The sequence below is a fragment of the Apteryx mantelli genome, chromosome 16 (genome assembly GCF_036417845.1).
Source record: "Apteryx mantelli isolate bAptMan1 chromosome 16, bAptMan1.hap1, whole genome shotgun sequence".
NCBI lineage: Eukaryota > Metazoa > Chordata > Aves > Apterygiformes > Apterygidae > Apteryx > Apteryx mantelli.
In genome coordinates, this window is record NC_089993.1 from 11,974,291 (window position 1) to 11,991,656 (window position 17,366).

At 38.9% G+C, this 17,366-nt stretch overlaps 2 protein-coding genes across 6 annotated transcripts in view; both read right to left on the reverse strand.

The window, feature by feature from the left end:
- Positions 1-200: 200 nt before the first annotated feature.
- Positions 201-8,019, reverse strand: ARL6IP1 (ADP ribosylation factor like GTPase 6 interacting protein 1). Of its 2 annotated transcripts, XM_067306415.1 has the most exons (6): positions 7,928-8,019; positions 5,297-5,430; positions 3,340-3,459; positions 2,318-2,435; positions 1,562-1,646; positions 201-1,327 (listed from the first exon to the last, which is right to left on the reverse strand). In XM_067306415.1, the coding sequence occupies exons 1-6, from the start codon at positions 7,961-7,963 to the stop codon at positions 1,209-1,211; spliced, it is 612 nt and encodes a 203-aa protein (XP_067162516.1). In that variant the 5' UTR covers positions 7,964-8,019; the 3' UTR covers positions 201-1,208. The 2 variants fall into 2 exon arrangements, with proteins under 2 accessions (XP_067162516.1, XP_067162517.1); XM_067306416.1 differs by lacking the exon at positions 3,340-3,459.
- A 4,235-nt stretch (positions 8,020-12,254) lies between these two features.
- SMG1 (SMG1 nonsense mediated mRNA decay associated PI3K related kinase) overlaps positions 12,255-17,366 on the reverse strand; it is a 71,480-nt gene continuing 66,368 nt past the window's right edge. For all 4 annotated transcript variants that reach the window (XM_067306493.1, XM_067306492.1, XM_067306494.1 and 1 more), the window contains 3 exons: positions 16,054-16,233; positions 15,832-15,938; positions 12,255-15,128 (listed from right to left, as the gene is read on the reverse strand). In XM_067306493.1, the coding sequence (XP_067162594.1) occupies positions 15,051-15,128; positions 15,832-15,938; positions 16,054-16,233 (365 nt within the window). In that variant the 3' untranslated portion in view covers positions 12,255-15,050. The remainder of the gene's footprint in view (positions 15,129-15,831; positions 15,939-16,053; positions 16,234-17,366) is intronic.

The window sequence follows — 17,366 nt, forward strand, 5'->3', positions numbered from 1 at the left end:
AGAAGCTGTCAATACTTACCAGGTAGAAGTTTTACTATTTGCAATGGGCTATTTCAAACAAAAGATTCTTTTCTGTTAAGACATTGTGCACTGATCGAGCAATGTATAGGACTACCATGTGACACTCTAACACATACCCAGGTCCAGTTCTTGATTAACAGACATTTGCACAACTTTATGTTCAAAGAACAACTCTGAAAGAGGTTTCTCTTAAGTCTATATTTATCTATTCAACAATTACAATAGATACTGAAGAGAGTTCATCTTAAAACAGTAAACTTTTAAAATGCATTAACACAGGTTTTAGCTTTTTAAAGAAAAACGGTTCAGTTTAAAAAAAAAAGAAGGGAGAGGTCATAGAAAAGCACAAACAATTCAGACAGGCTTATTTACAAGGGACAAATCTAGCCTATTCAAGGTGATTTTGTATACAGACAACATTCATAAAACCAAATGCATTACATGGCTCCATGACAACAGCAGTTTTTAAAACTATCAACTGTTAAGGTAACACACACCTTAACTCAGTTTCTACAGTTTCAGTGCAATAAGTTGAAATTTATGCTACAGCTAAATAATAGAACTAAAAATGTAGGTATTCCAGAACCCTATTTGACAGAATCTGATCTATGCAGCCAAATAAGCAAACAGAGGTTCAGTGAGGCAATAGGATCACCTTCTGCCCCCAATCCTGGGTATGCACCCTCAGCTATAATTATTCTTCATTCTTATTCAGGTAATTATCTTCTCTCAAAAATCAGTAGTAACAAGTCTCCAAAAAGTGGGAGCTTTAGAAACTTCCATACTTGCTGTAGCCACAAATCATTAGTTGATTAATGACTGGTGAAGCTAACATAGTTACCAGAATGCTATTCATACATTACAATACTGCTGTTTTTTTGAGTTGGGGTATTTATTTATGGGGCCTCTTAATTTGGTGAAGATACTGAATAAGCTCCACATGTCAAAGGTCAGGATCTTTCATATGAGATCAGCTGCAGGCTGCAGAACCATCAGCAACAGAACAAGAGAGACAAATCCACAGCAGTTGCTAGAGTGACATTTTCACTGATCAGGGAGCCAATAAAAAAAAAAAAAAAAAGTAAGCCAGTGAGCAAGACAACTTCCTTCTATTATCTTAATTATACATTAATTCTCAAAACTGTTCCCAAGGAAACCTTTTACAAGAGTGAACAGCAGTTAAGTCTTCATTCATTTTTCTTTTCCTTGTGCTTGAGAAGCTTGTTTATCTCCCTTTTTGCCATTCCAATGTACTTTGTAATGATCCCATGCTGGTTTAGTCCAGGAAACAGCAGCAAGAAACTTACTAAAGAGAAAAAACCCAAACAACTGGAATTACTTAATACTCCTTTAAAAAGCTCCTTTCACCTTGCAATTTCTTGCTTCCCTTAAACCCCATTAACTGCTTAAAAACAGAAAAAGAAACCCCCACACAAAAACCCCATCACACTCAAATAATCAAAACTAACTTCCATCAGTCTCATACCTGTATAAGCAGGTAAGAAAAAAGTTACTTCCATTTTGCACACTGTAAACTTACCAATAAGATACGTGAGAAAGAGATTGTGAACTTGCTGTCCTATCCAAGCAACCACAGCAAGAGAACAAAGCATGGTCATGAAGTACTAGAAAATGAGAAGGAAACATTAACCAAAAATCTGTTGGGAATTCTATTCCTTCCCTTCAATATGAGGCACTATTTCAAAATTTAAAACTGTCTTGAAGTTTTTTGCCCCTTTCACATGCAATACTTATGCATAGGCCCATTAAAATTATGAGATTACTAAGTCTACAATTGTACTTCCTCATTTATTTTCAGTTCATCAGTTGTACAGTATTTAGGTTCTTTTCTGTCCAGATATGTATCACGGAGCCAGATTGTGCTATCCCAGCTGATAAACTTCTGCTTAACACAGTACCTGAAGCTGTTTTCAGGACAGTATATTTAGCAGTTCATGTACCTAATCTGATACATTACTAAGGTCTAATTTTCCAGCCAGTTAGTGTACACTGGAAACATCTATTTTAAGGTGCTCTTACAAATTGGGTTTCCAAGGATTTACCTATCCAAAGAAACCCAATCTATCTTTAGATACCTTTAAATCAAAGGTATGAAGTTGTGTAACTGCTACTCAGGGTTTAAATAAGATGTATGACTGGCATTAAGTCACAGCCAGAACTGTTGGTTCTTGGTGCAAAGTACCATTTTTTTCAGACATAACCCTTGCTAAAATACTTAAGATTAAACAAAACAGACATAGCTTAAGACAACATGGAAGAACTGAAACTCTGATACCATTTTAGGCTTCTCTTCCTTCAGTGTGAAAAGACGTCTCCACCAGCCAACAATTCTGCGACGAGTTTTTACCAAATTGCTGCAAATTTCATGAAATCTTTGCTGCTGCTCAGTAGTCCTTTTATTGGAGGGGGGGGGGAAGAGATATGAATTAAGTTTACATATGAAACTTTAAATTAAAAAATTCCTGTATTTTCTAGCAGAAGAAATTTGTCCAGTATTTATCTTGATATTTGCTTTGCTTAGTTTAGTACCTTAACTTTATTGAGCACTGTAATATAATTGTCTATATAGTTTTAATTTAATTTAGTATTTTCTCTGTACACCAAATCTCTCTTAAATCCCAACCCCCTGTTAATCCAGAAGACCACTGATTTTAATCTCTACCTGCCACCAGTCTCTATTATACTGGCTCTTACGCTGGCACATTATTCGACAAGAACATCTATCCAGTAGTCAATTTAGAGCAGATGTACTAACATTTATTTTTAATTCAAAATATAGTTCAAATAAGATTCTCCTCTAGCTTGCCGTTTTTATATAAGCCTTGCCTTTCTCCCAATTTGTTTCAATCACTTATGACCACATCTATACTCTAAAGAGTATATGCATTATGCTTTACCTTCATCAATATTTACAGCTACCACTCTCTTTCTGAATACATGATACAATCCTCTTCCTCATAATTTTAGTTGTATCTAATATCCATTAACTGGTAAAAACTAGTTTAGCAGAACTAAATAGCATCCTTAATGTAGTGCAGAAAAAGCCCATATTCCTGCAAAAATCTTATTTTGCTGGAGAAGGAACAATAAAGACATGCTGTAGTAATTGTCTTTCAAAAACAGAAGAATGCAGGACATCTTACTATGAGTCCTTACTTCACATATAGAGACTGCCAGCTTCTTGCTACGATGTCTTTATATAGGAGTAGTTTGACATTACAAAGCCAACTACCATTTTGATAAAGTTCATAATTTCTTCATTACTCGAGAAACTATTTTAGTTTAAGCTTTCCTCACCACTTATTAGAGCCAAAGATTCTAGGTGCGAGAGCAGGAACAAGGTAATCAGCCAAACAGAGAAACATAACAAAACAGGAAACGCCTGAAAGAACAGATGGATCCAAGTAGTAGATCATCCTGTAGAAAGAAGATAATGGAAATGATTTCTGGATACTCAGTCTACTAAATACTTGACATATTTAGCCATCTCTTCAGACTGGCTCAAGACTGCAAACAATAGTCCTACCCTCTTGCCCACTTGCAATTTTTTTTTTCCAAATTTGCTCCTGTTACTACTAGTTTTAAATACTTCAGTACTATTACAAGCAAATACAGATGAAATGATCAAAGTACAAGTTTTTTAACATACTAGGTAAGAAAATGCTAGAATACAGCATAGTATGAAGTACACTAGATCTAAAAATTCATTATTGCTCTCCCAGAAGTCAAGACCTAGTGAACATTATACTGGCCAGGGCAGGGGGATGGAGGGAGGCAAGTGAGTTTGTGAGCACGTAAAATAACCAGGTAGGGTGAAAGCTCTAACCTTGTTGGTTCTTAAGTAAACTACAATATCCAGATCCACTACAGGTTGTCATTTACTCTGTCTCTCACTGTAACAGTTGGCCAAACCAGTTCTAGACAAGGACTTATAAACCTCCAATTAGGACAGTGCTGCATGCTCTGACATACTAACTTTGCCATCACTCAAATGCAACAGTATCAGTTCTGGACAAGAACTAGCTTATTTCATGAGTGTCTGTTAACACTTAACTGTGCCTTGTGTTACTTATTTGCACTTAGCAGCACTTCCCAAACACTAAAGTAATAGAATTAAAGAAGTGACAGTCCATTGCAGGACCAGTCTTCTTATACATTAGGCACAGTGCTACGTGCTGAATGTTCAAGTTCATGTTCAATGAAGTACCAATTCCAAATTCAGGATTTGTAGCAGTTCTACTTCCTCATAGTATTATTCAACACAGTATCTTTCCTGCTATAATTACAGACAATTTATAAGCAAATGTCCTGAAGTTCATGCAATCACACTTTTTTTAAAGTTGCTTTTCAGTTTCATTTGATTTCTATCCTCCTCACCTCCCTTGAGAGCCATAAGCTTTATTTAGATCAGACAAAAAACAGTTTATCCCTATCTCACCTAGTTCAACATTTATAACTGCTCTCTTTTCTTCACTCCAAGACAACAGGCAACTGGCAAACTTCACAACTGATGTGGACACTTATCTATACAAGGCTTGCAGGGGTCATCTTGGCTACTACAGTATTACATAAAAGCACATACAAGTGCCTCCAGCAATCCAGTTCAGCATCTCCAACCCAGAGGCAGTTAACATTCTTCTACCATGTTGACCAAAAGTTACTCACAGTCTTTCCTTCCCCCCTCCTGCTCTCTTAAAGAGCAAAGAGCCAGTCTAAAAGTACCAATTGTGTGAAACTGACTGAATTCATCCTAAACACCATGCCAAAGGTGCAAAACTGCTAGTATTTCTGAAAAGTCTGCCCAGTGGAAACAAGTTTTCTATTATAACTTGAAACCATAAAGGTATTGCTGTTGGCTTAGGGAAAAAAGCCACAGAAGATAACCAGATCTGACTAAGTAGGATACAAAGATTAACAGCATACAGCTGAAGGTGGTAAGAAGCTAGAGCAGTTATCACTGACAAATAGCTTTTGCAGAAAGCACTACCTCTCCCCTCACCCTCAACACATTTTTAAAGTCTATAGTTGAGAAGTTAAAAGGAAGTGCGAGATGTGAGTGGGATGTGATGGGTGTTACTTTCTGTTCCCAGTTCAATTTTTCTTTTCAAGAAAGCTGACACGCATTAAGGAATAGAACTTGGAATAAGAAAGCTTCCCATTAGATTTTTAAAGAAAATATCTTACTAATTTTATTAACAGTTTTGCTACCAGCCATGAGAGTGCAATGCTGATCTATGCTCCATGAGCTACTTACAGGAAAGAAAAGGAAACAACGCTCATCAGCGCAAGAGGAAACCAGGCTCTCTCCCAACGAAGAATTTTATCAGTCATCAAAATCACTTCTCCCCATCCTTGCAATTGTTCTTCCAAGCTAGCAGTTTCTGCAGCCTACACAAAAAAAGAGAAGAAAACTTTTTATTACTAACCAAAATATCACATTAGCTTCTGTACATGAAGTATCTAAAAAAGTACATCATAAATAAATACACAGAAGGATTTGTGACTGCAGTCTTTACATTACTAATGATGTTGTAAAATATCTACCATGTTATGACACTGTAACAGTGATACTTTAGAAAAGTCACGGTCCCAACAGAGTTGTAGCATCTCTCATGTCAGTATATAAACTGGTACAAAGACTGAGTTCTCTTAAGTTCACTTCATGCACTTTGTGATATATTTCCCAATATGACTGTTTAACCATATGCATGTTCCCATTCTTCCTCTCCTTCAAAGCCTTTCTTTTTTAATTACAAAACCTGTTAATATTGAACCTAACAAAAAGTATTCTTCTATAAAGCACTTATATGTCACATCCCAAATTGTCTGTTTCAATTCTCTAATAAAAAAGATGTTAAAGTAAGTGTTCATCCTCATCCTGCTTATAATAGTTTAGATATCTAAAAAACCACTTCTTTATGGCTATTCTCACTACCTTCTCCCAGATTTTAACAAGCTGATTTTCCCCAGTCTCCCCTTTATGGTACTTTTCCCCTTCATCAGATTATTAAAAACTTAAGTTTTAAAGTCTAGCTAGAACCCCTCAAATTCTCAGTATCAACACTAAGAAAGTGGCAAACATGAGAACTAATTAAAATACAAATATATTTAAAAACAACTCCAACACATTTAAACTAAAGCCTTCTAGTTGCCATCCAACATGAAACAGTGTTTCTTGGAAGACAGATTAAAAAAACCTCAGAAACTACAATAAGGAAAAGTTATCCAGCTGATCATATTCAGATTGCAAAGTCGTTCCACAAGTCGCCCAAGACTGTGGCCAGGGGACCTTTACACCCCTTCCTACACTAGCAAAGGCATCAAACGACGCAGTTGCTCTCTGCGCATCTTTTGGATCTGCTCCAGCATCAGCTTGCTGAGCAGCTGGCCTGAGGAGTGCCACATTTAATAGTTTGCCCTCAGTGGGACAAGGGATCTCGGAGATTACAAAACTCAAGTAACCACGAACAGAACAGACTATTTCCTACATAGTAAGAGGTTAAAAGTCATCACGACCTGCACATCTGCTGTGCAGAGATGGCAGAGCAGGTTTAATTCCCAAGTGGATGATACATTTATCTCAAATGAGAAGCCTTATACCATTTCCTAGGTAACAAAGACAGCTGCGTGCACCTACTATGGTAAAACACAGTTCTCTTATACAGTATCATTGTAAACTATTTTAAAACTACAGCTAAGGACAAAATAGAGCAGACAGCTATCACATCTATTTCATGTTTTATAGAACACAAGCCCCCACATAAAGGGAAAAAAGTTGCCTTTCTCCAGAAAATATTTTACACCAAACTGTTTTTCTTTATTACTTCTGTCTGTCTGCAGTTAGCAACACAGCCAAAAGAAAATTTAATGGGAAACAGAGCAGAATATACCACTGTTATTAGCAGTAGCCTGCCTCTGTCAGCCTAGAAGTACAGTAATTTGTTTTCCCAGTGGGTTAGGGAGAGAAAGCTTGCTAAGTCAGTTTTGTCAACACCAACACCATCTTAATTCCAAAATATGTCCATCAAAAGTGATTTTCCATTAATTAAATAAAATCAAGTTTCCATAAATCTGAACTTCCGTTCTGAAGGGGGCATCCCTCTAGAACATAGGGCAAATTTTTGGCAGCACAGATCCATTTATTTTTGCTTCTGAAATCTAAATATTCTTTCCACTTCTAAGCTATTGAAAGTGCCAATTTGAATTCTTTCAGTATATCCTAGTTGTCCAGCTTCCCATTTCGAGAAACACTGGTAGGCAGTCCACTCAGAAGTCTCCCTTCTTCCACCCCTTCAACCCCATGCTCTACAGCAGTTTTCCCAGTACCTGTCTGGTTACAGAGATCGATACACTCATACCCTTGTCCAAGCCCACCTTTTATGTATTTAAGGTAGGCTAACCACCCAGCTCCTGTCACTGTCTTCCTGCATCTTTTAAGCGTACGATAGCATAGCCGAGGGATGTTGAAACATGAAGACATGAATATTAAATGTAAGCCTTGCGCATCAGGTAAAGCGAGACGTTATTATGAGCCCACGAGCAGCAGAGCAACAGCAGCGCCCGTTCCTACGCGCGGCACAGAGCTGCCCTAGCTGAGCTCAGCCTCCGCCAGGCCCGAGGTCCCAGTCAATCCACGCACGGGAGCCTTGTGGGAAAGAAAGGTGGCCGCCGCCGGCCGAGACTGCGGCCAAGCCCGGCTCCCCCGGCGCGGGAGGGCCGAGCGCGGCCGCCAGCCAGGCCGCGGCGCGGAGAAGCCGGGCCGGGCCGGGCCCACCGAGGCATTCCCCAGGCGACGGCCCGGCCCCGGCCCCGGGCAGGGGCGCTGCCGGCCCCCGCGCCGCTCCAAGCGGCACCGCAGCCAATCCCGCCCGCCCCGGCCGCTCACCAGCTGGTTGCTGCTCTTATTGTCTCCCTCCGCCATCTTGCACCGCCCTGGTGCCGCCGCCCCCCGCCGCCCGGCCGCGCACCGCAGCGCCGCCGCCGCCGCCTCTTATAGCCGCGGCCCCTCCCCCCTCCCGTCAGCGTGCCGCAGCCCTGCCCGGCATCGTGATTGGCCGGCGGGAAACGCAGCGCGGGCCAATCACAGAGCGCCGGCGCGGTCTCACCGACGGTCGGTTGGCCGATGGGATTTGAATAGAGGCAGCCGCCCAATCAGCGTGCGGCAGCCGCCCCCCGCCCCTCCCCCTCTGTCGCAGTGCGACCACGACAGGGGCAGCAGTTAACGGCCGGGCCGCCGCGGGGGGCGGTGGTGCTTGCGGGTTGTCGGCGGAGCGGCGAGCTGCCCCCCCTCGCAGCAGGCTACGGCGGGCGGCTGCGTTGCCCGGCCCGGGCAAACCGGCGGCTTCGGCAGGCCCCGAGCGGTGCGGACAGCACACCAGAAAATGAGGAAGCTCCTCAAGGGACAGAGGCATCCTGGGGAAGGCGATCCAGCAAAATTGCAGTCAATATCTGGGACATAACCACAGCATTGTTAATGCCGCTTAGTCAAAAAATAATCGTCTGGACGCAGGGCTAATTTAATGGCACAAGCACTTGCAGTGTGTCAGAAAAACAAACGTCTTATTTACCCACTTACCCCCCTCCCCCTTAGGACCTTCAAGGAGAATCTTATTTTAAAACATCTTACCCTTGTAACCTAAAAATGTGATTGTCAGAAGGCATTAAGTAAAAGGCTACTCAGTAGTAAAAACTGTAAAACTGAAAAAACAGTAAAAACATATTACCTTTGCTTGACACATATAGCATGTGTTAAAAATAGTCAGATGCTTCTGAAACTGAAAAAGTCCAGAATGTTTCAAGACTAATGAATAGCCACTATAGCTGAAATACATGTCACCAGGACTCACCAACAGAAACTTTCTTGCTCTTGAAGTTCTCCTGTTTTTAATAGCATAGGTATGTAAACAGATTGCTTTTGACTGATGTGAAACAGCCAGTATGTCACCTATAATAGAGCTGAATCCAGTTGCAAGAGATTTCTTCAAGATTACCACACAGGAAGCAGATGAAATAATCCATAGCTTCTCTGGAAGTTGCACCAGGTCTGAATACACAACAGTCTGACCTAGCCACCATAATTACCGTCACAAGTCCGACAACTTGCTCTAATTTTTTCACAAGCTGTAGTAGCACAGAAATAGATACGGGAGAAAGGCACTAGTAGATATATATTTTCTGACTCAATTTCCTAAATGTTTCAGTCATGCATGTATTTATGAGCTTAATCACTGTCTCTAGGATGTAATGCAATTCCAGAGTGAGGGAAAACATTTTATCATTGCTGACACAAAAACTGCGTTACTCTTCTTCCACCCCTTCACCTCAATTCATGAACTTGACACAGAGCAGAAAGGACACAGTGCTAGCTTTCACCTCAGCCAGGGCTAGGGATGATACCTCAGAGGTAAATGTCTTTGGTCTTCTAGAATCTTGAATGATTTTGAAGAGCACTCTATAAGGAATAGATGCTTTACTGAACAACTTTCAAACTGATTTACTTGCAGTTCCTAAAGGCTGAGAATATCTTTGTGTATTGTTTTGCACTTAACCTCAAAAATGGGTTCCACCCTCAAAATCCACTATTGCACTACAGCAAACCTCAAACAAAAAATAATTTCATAAGAAAGTGATGACAGCAGTAATTCTGATGAAAGTCTTTTGAGAAAGCAATGTGCTGTGTTTCTACTCATGTCCATACTGTTATTGCTCCTAGGAGTATTTGCAGCATCCTGCATAAGCCAGCTCAATAGGGCCAACCAGCCAGCTCCTGCTTTCATCTAGTCGGATAATTCTCTCCACAAAAACATAACAGTCACCAATAAAAAAGCAGATATTTTCCATTGCCTCCATCCCCACTGCCAGATTCATCGATCTCCCAGGTGGTCTTTCAAATGCCAACTCCCAAATGACACTACAGCTGCAGCTTTTCCCCCATCCCGGTGGGCCTGCACAGGTCTCGCTCCCTGGTGTAAGTGCTCCTCCAGGCCCAGGGTGTGGAGGGCAAAGCGAGTCTCCCAGGACGCCTTCGCTGTCCAGGAAGAGCACTGGCGCAGGCGTGCACCCCACTGCAGAGAACGCGACAGCCTCGGGCCCTGCCAGGCCACTGGGCGCTCTCCTGTGTCAGCAGCCAGGCCACAGAGCATAGCATAAATCCAAAAAATAGGCGCACGTGCATGCGTGTATGTGTATAAATATAAATACAACATTTGTTAAAACTCCTAGTCCTAATACAGAAGGCAGAGAACGCTGGTATCAGTAGCTCAGAGTGTGGAAACCCAATCCTGCAAGTCTATCCATCACCTCCCACACATTGCCTGAACTGTGGAAAACCAGTAGTTTCCTATATGCTTCTGTGTCATGCAGATGGTGCTGCAAGGTAGATGCAGTGTTCATGCACTGAGATTCTCTTAGAAGGGACGCACAGAATTTGCAGCAAGCCTCAGACTTATAAAGTCAGTTTTAAAACAACAGATTTAATTAAATGCCTGAGCTAAGTTTAAAGTGCCATTAAGAGACGCAGTTTAATTAGTCCCTGCATTGGGAGAGAGGAAGACGGGGAGACATTTTACATGGTAATCCTCTCACCCCTTTATCACATGTACAATAATAAATGCATATCAAAAATTTTTTTCCCTTATGCTATTAACAAAAAGACAATGCCTGATGGAAGTGAAAAATTGAACTGATCAGTTACACATTTAGGTACACACAAAAGTAATGTCATACTTAACATTTGTCTACATTGCTAACAAAATAATCTTTGTTAACTAAAATGCTAATAGTGCACTCCTGAATAGATCTTTTTCACTACAGAAAAAATATAAATTACATGTGCTAATTGGGTACCACATTTAAGAAAACAAAAGCTAAATGGATGGCAATTCTTGTCTTAAACATTTTTTCCTAGAACAATTATTTAACCTATAAGGGGGCATGCCTGCTAATTTAGAAAAAGCTTGCAAAAAAAAAAAAAGGAAAAAAAAAGGAGAGGGGGAAAATAAAGCAAAGAAACTTCTGAAGCATCTGAGCATACTAAAATAGCTAGGCCAAATGTACTAGGCACAGAACACACTGATGAAAGAAAATGGATCTTCAGGACTACAATATTTATAAAAATAAAGCTTTAACTCTCCAATCCTCTACAGTATTTTTAAAATAATATTTGTATATGGTGCTTTTTGTTCAGACATCTCAAAGCAGTTAACAGAGGATAAATATTATTTTATCAGCTTTGAATAGAAAGCAGACAGCTATGTGGTTTTGCAGCAGCTGTGTTCGTGGTTGCTGTGATTCCCACTGTGGAGTCTGTGCAGTGAAGCATACTTGTTTCCCATGCAAGATAACCTAGCACTAGCATTAAGTCACACCAATGATTTTATAGAAACTTAATTCAAAGTCTTGAAAATGTCTTGTCATTTTTGACTGAAAAATGTTTTTTTCCCCAGATGCAATGTCTCAAAATTCTGATTACAGACTTGAGTTTGTTACAGATATTTGAAAAGTTACAAATGAAAAATACTACTTTTTTTTTAAAAAAAAGAGTAATCACTGAATGCAAAATTGGATGTTGAGAAGGAAATAAACAGATCATGAAGTGTCTGCAAAGTACTAAAAAGTTGCATTACTGTAAATATTCGCTATGATTTCAACTTAAGTTATATTAACTTGACATGCCACTGAAGACTCCAGGTTGCTTAGGCCTAAACACATTGCAATAACCTATTAGAAAAAGCAGTGCTTCTACCCTGATTTTATGGAAATGGGTGGGAAGACAGAAAAACTAGTAACTGGAGTCCCAGAGGGTGAAGTGTATCTCAAGCATTAGACTATATAGTTGAAAGGAGGTAACAACTTAAAACTGCTGCACCACTTCAAATTCGACTGTAAGGAATTCATTTATAGCAAGATCCCTTGGTTAACATTTCCTGCAGGTGAGCATCAAGCAAAAAACTGCCATCAGCTGAACAGTTCAGCTTCTATTACTTCAGCTGATTTATGTATATTTATGAAGATTTTGATTCTAGATTTGCATTATTCTAGGTTTTGTTGCAGCAACAAAGTAGATGTCTCAGTTTTACTAAAACAAAGTAACCTTATGTCTTTTCCTGTAAAGACATTAATTTGAAAAAAAACCAACAGTCTTACTGCAGTCTCGTGCATGCAACATGCACGCAGAAAATCTGTTTAAGAACTCTATTTTAGGTTTAAGAAAGACTGTACCATCTCACCACATTGTCAAAATTTACCAGGAAAAATGTGTTTTGACTTCAGCACATAAAAGTTGACAGTCCCACAAACTCCTAAACATGTGAGTTGTCTCCTTAACATTACACACATTTAATTCTCTGTAGAATCCAGTTATAATCTGGAATTTGATAGGTACTAGGCCTTTTATTCTTCCCCATAGTTTTCAAAACCACAAAGTTTTGCATAAAAGGAAATTATGAACACAATTTTTTTTTTAAAACTTTATTAAATTACGCAGTAAAGAACCCATCTCCACACAAGTGTTTCATTTCTGGATAGCAGAGGTATAATACATGAGCCACAGGTGAGTGCATTACCCCTCCCTTCCCACAACTTCCAAGAAATAAAACAGCATGTATAATACACTCTTATTACTATGGTACTCCAAACAGATTGTTCGTAAGGTTATTTTTAACTGGAGAAAAAGTAAAAAGGACTAACAGTGTAAAGTGTCTTGTTCTGCATATGAATGTTCTTCACTGCAACATTCAAACACCTTCTTTCTTGCAATACATGGCATGGCAGAGGGTTCAGGAAGCAATGACAGTGGAATGCATTTGCACATGAGTATCATTAAATATAAAGCCTGTGACTTCCCTGGAGTTAATCAGGCAATCAGAATGCAACACAAAAGAAAGAAAAAGGCCGTATATCTGTTGACATTTCTTACACTTCAAAGTGCATGTCCACGAAAAATTGGCAACAGAGGAGAAAGTGAACTCTAAGACCTACTTAGGAGGCAGAGCAGTTAGCATAGTGCAAATACTGAAAATAATATAAGTTCTTCTATTACTTATGTCTGGTGTTAATTTGTTATCTGAAAATTGTTAGCCAAGCTTTCTACTCAGATGAACTGCTGTAAATCCATTCAATTAAATGAATTTTATCCTAGTAAAGAATTTGAGCCAAGTTCACTAATACTTAAATTTTGATTGAAAAACTGAAGTGTGTTTTTACTCTGAAAAGTGACTAAAATGGCATAAAGGAACTTCATGTCTATCATTTTTTCAGCAGCTGCATGTAAATAATTCACCAAATTTACAAAAGGAAACTTTTTATATGTAGCTATGCAAATTTATCTGAGTTAAGAAAGACAACGTGCATTTCTGCTTTGGATATCCCTGTAACAGATTCTGTAGTTATAACTGAATTATGTTAGGTTTATTTGGGATAAGAAAAGCAAGTTTCCTTTTCCTAAAGGTGTTTCAGAGCCAAAGACAGTCCAAACTTCTAAAAGGAAGGAAGTGGTATTTTAGACAATTGACGGACAAGCAGGACATAGTTCTAAGTAAAAAGATGCCATTTTTAGAGAGACTTTTCTGACCATAATCACACTTCGAGTGAAGAACTGATTAAAAAAAAAGCCTTGGTGGAAGACTCACTATGAATGCATTATTGAACAACAACCTATAGAAGTAATATGGCAAAGCAAAATTACTTTGCAGAAATCTTTACAAATCTAGTTGAACAAAAATTGGAGAGTCCTTCATTTGTTGGATTATATGTATACCCCTGTGAACTGAAGCGCTATAATTTACAAGTGTAAACTAAAAGTATTAGGAAAGTGAAGTAAAAAGCGTATCACTCTACCTCCACCAGAACATCACTTTATTGTTTATCTGTCATCAACAATGTAAAACTCTACTAGATACTCTATCCTGGTTTTTAAAAAGGTAAAGATTACATTGGATTAGCTACGTTGTACGAAAGAAACTACAGCAATCACAGTAGAATGAATTGGAGGGACAATTTGAATTACAAAAAAAGTGTACACTGCAAGCAGAGGGAAGTGCACATTAAATCAAATGCCTGTAAGATTCATTACTTTTAAATGCACAGTGACAATTTTGAGAAACTGTACATGATAGAATCACAGAAATGACTTTAAAATAACCAAAATTACATTTTGCATTTGACCATCCAACTCATAAGTAATCATTGATGTTCTCTATTTTCAGTGCTTTTGGAAAATTTGTTTACCAAACAAAATTTAAGTTGTTAATTTGACTAAACTGTGAAGTAGAAGGATTGAAATAAAAAGTATATTGGAAGTACGCCTAAACTACAAGAATAAGCCAAAAGAGGGGTATGCAAGGAGAGGCTGGGAGGGAGGAAAGAAAGGAAAGAGGAAAAGAAGAGAACAAAGGCTTTTTCTTCTATCTCAGAAGTTCTTCCAATGCAGCGTATATCTGATGTACAGCTCTTTGCTTTCAGTCCATTTCTGAAGTTTACATTTTGTAGCCTTTTTCTGCACTAACTGGTCGACTCAACCAGCTCTGTTGCCAAGCAACAAGAGTAACAAGAATCTGAATGCATCAAATCTTCCTTTGCTGTGATTTCTTCATGGCCCCATTTTTTCTGTTTTTCTTTGAACAGGGTTCGGTGTTTCCTGAATTGTTCACAGGGTCAGGTGGAATTGAGTTCCAAATCACTCTGCGGTTTGTAGCATCCCGATTTCTTTCTGCAGCTAACCCCCAGACACGTTTGCAGTTCTTCCGTAGCAGAAAGACAAACCGTGTTGTTCAAGCAGTGAACTTTCACCCTTGACCTTGGGGGTTGCAGACCATTGTGTTTAGCGTATCCCTGAGTGCAGCTATCCTGCAGGATTCACTTCCCAGTGCACCGAGATTTCCTAGGTTTCCTCAGATTAAGCCCCAGTATGCATCACCACCGACTGTGGTGCGGCTATGGATGCCTGAGGCCGTGTTGATTCTGGTGGATGTCTGACCTCGCTGAACCAGACTCATCTGCTTTCTCCCTACTCATACCCAGGCAGTCCAACCTTCATACAGCTGAGCCAAGTTATCTAGATTAGTTGCTTCCTTAATCACAAAGTCAACCTATTAAAAAGTCAAACAAGAAATTAAAATACACTAGATCTTAAAGTGTGTTTAGGTGATCTTAAAATTAACTGTTGAATGTTGCCTGAATATACGAAGTTTCAGTGAAAAAAGATCTATAGTAACTGTACACTTAATTTTACATAATCTCACATAATCCACAGAAGAAATAAGAACGTGTACTGGGGGAAGGGGTGGGGGAAAGATGGTATCTCATTCATAACCCCAATCTAGAAAATAGTCCCAACATTCTCAAATTTACATGGGCACTTGGGTCCACCGACTTTGACGCTTCAGAGACAGACAGATAGTTATGTTATGCTGGTGAACACAGACAAGTCCTGTCTATTAGACAGCTGTAAAAATCCAGTGCTTTGGTGGATATCAACAGCTGTGTAACCAATGTTGGCTTATTAAGGTACAAAATGCAATTTTATCAGTTTCATGAGTTTACATAAAATTTATGATATAGGAAATGAGAACATTTGATAAAAAATGAATGCAGCAATACAGGGCAACCGCATACTTGACTTGCTTTGAAATATAAATAGTACATCTCAAAAGATAAAAAACAGACCCCATTCACCATAGTGTTTCATTTTTAAAGTTGTACTTTAGCATGTGTGCGCACACACAGGCATGCGTGCACACACAAATATTTAAAGCAAGGTCTAGTAATAGAATTTTAATAGTTTCAACTCACCTGTTCAGCAACAGACATTCTCCTGTTGGGATCCACATCTCGGCCCTCTAACTTGGCTTTGACTCGCTTCCACACACTAACTGCATACGAATTCCTTTCCTGCACGGCTAAAAGCACAAAATAAAATTGAATTTTACATTCCAGCACAGAAGTGCACTTTTCATTAAAAAAAACAAACAAACAAAGAAACCCACACAAATCCCACTGTATTCCTGTACTTACCTTTTCCTGTTTTAGGGTCCCTGGCTGTCTTTTTAGGACTACAGGCAACACTTTTGCCAGTTCCCAAAACTGTGCTTGGAGGAGTATCTGCTGATGTGGCAAGATTTTTCTGAATTAGCTTTCTTGCATTCTGTGACATCACCTCTGGCTGAGTTTTCTGCCCTGTATTGCTACGTACAGCTGTACAAAAAGAAAAGTTGAAGTAATTTGAATTAAGCCACAGAATTTCATTGAAATCTACTTTCCGAAACTAAATTTCAGAATACATTTAAATTGAAAAAATAACCTTTATTCATCCAAATAACCTGTCCACTATTGAATTGCAATAGTTAAATCTTTAGCTTTGCCTTCTTGCCTAAGGATTTCTGCATCTTTATGAACTGCTAATATCAAAACAAGCAGTTGTATAGATTGTGCCTTAAGTGAGGTATCATGTCCCACTCCAGCAGCCTTCAACTTTTATTTTCAAAAACGCATTTCAGTCTAAGAAAGAAGAGGCTTAACGTAGATAAACTATACATTCAGTGAAGTTTGAAATGAGAAAATACTTGTTCTTATCAAGATTGGATTTTGCCTGTTAAACACACATAAGTGTTCAAAATAGTATACTATAGATGGAAGCACTATCAAATATGCATCAAATACAGTTATCAGTACTTCAGTATAAACAAATGCATGAGTCTCTGAACAGTTCTTCTCTCTTCAGTCTTTCCCATTTCCTTTTCTGTATAAAAGCCAATTCCTTTCACTTCATAGAATCAAACCAGAGGTTTTGTTCTATCACAAAATATTTATTTATATCAAACAATTTTTTAAAGCGCTCTTAGCCTGACTATCATTTTGTGTGGCAGTTATAAAAAGCAATTCCTGTCCTTAATGGAAGTCAGGAAACTATGCTCAGTCCAAATATTGATAGCAGAATAATTCTTTATATAAGAAGAAATTCATGCTCAGGGTAAGTTTATGCATGTTTCTGTTAAGTGTAAAGTAATGAAAAATTTTGTGGACATGAATGCATTAGCACAGTTTCAGAATTTATTCCAAAGTCACCCTAAGTTTTAATAATAATTTTAACATTAATTACTCTTTGGTTGATAATAGTGTATAATACACAGTAATGGGTTGCATGCATTCTGGGCTTTGTGGAGCAAATTTAGATCTTGAAGGCTACTTGGTCATCCAGTATTGGATGTTGCATAACTGGAATTCTACAGGCTATTATAATCCTGTAAGGACTAGCTGTATTTCAAGATTTATCAAAAATTATGACGCCCTCTCTAACATCAATTCCTCATGTTTGAATTTTGGTACTT

Excerpts from the sequence above, each read along its gene's own strand:
- ARL6IP1 (XM_067306415.1), bottom strand. The coding sequence starts at position 7,963 with ATGGCGGAGGGAGACAATAAGAGCAGCAACCAGCTG. Across the intron at positions 3,460-5,296 it reads GTTGTTTCCTTTTCTTTCCT|GATGATCTACTACTTGGATC; the intron begins GTAAGTAGCTCA and ends TTCTTTCTACAG. Across the intron at positions 1,647-2,317 it reads AGGAAGAGAAGCCTAAAATG|TACTTCATGACCATGCTTTG; the intron begins GTATCAGAGTTT and ends CTCATTTTCTAG.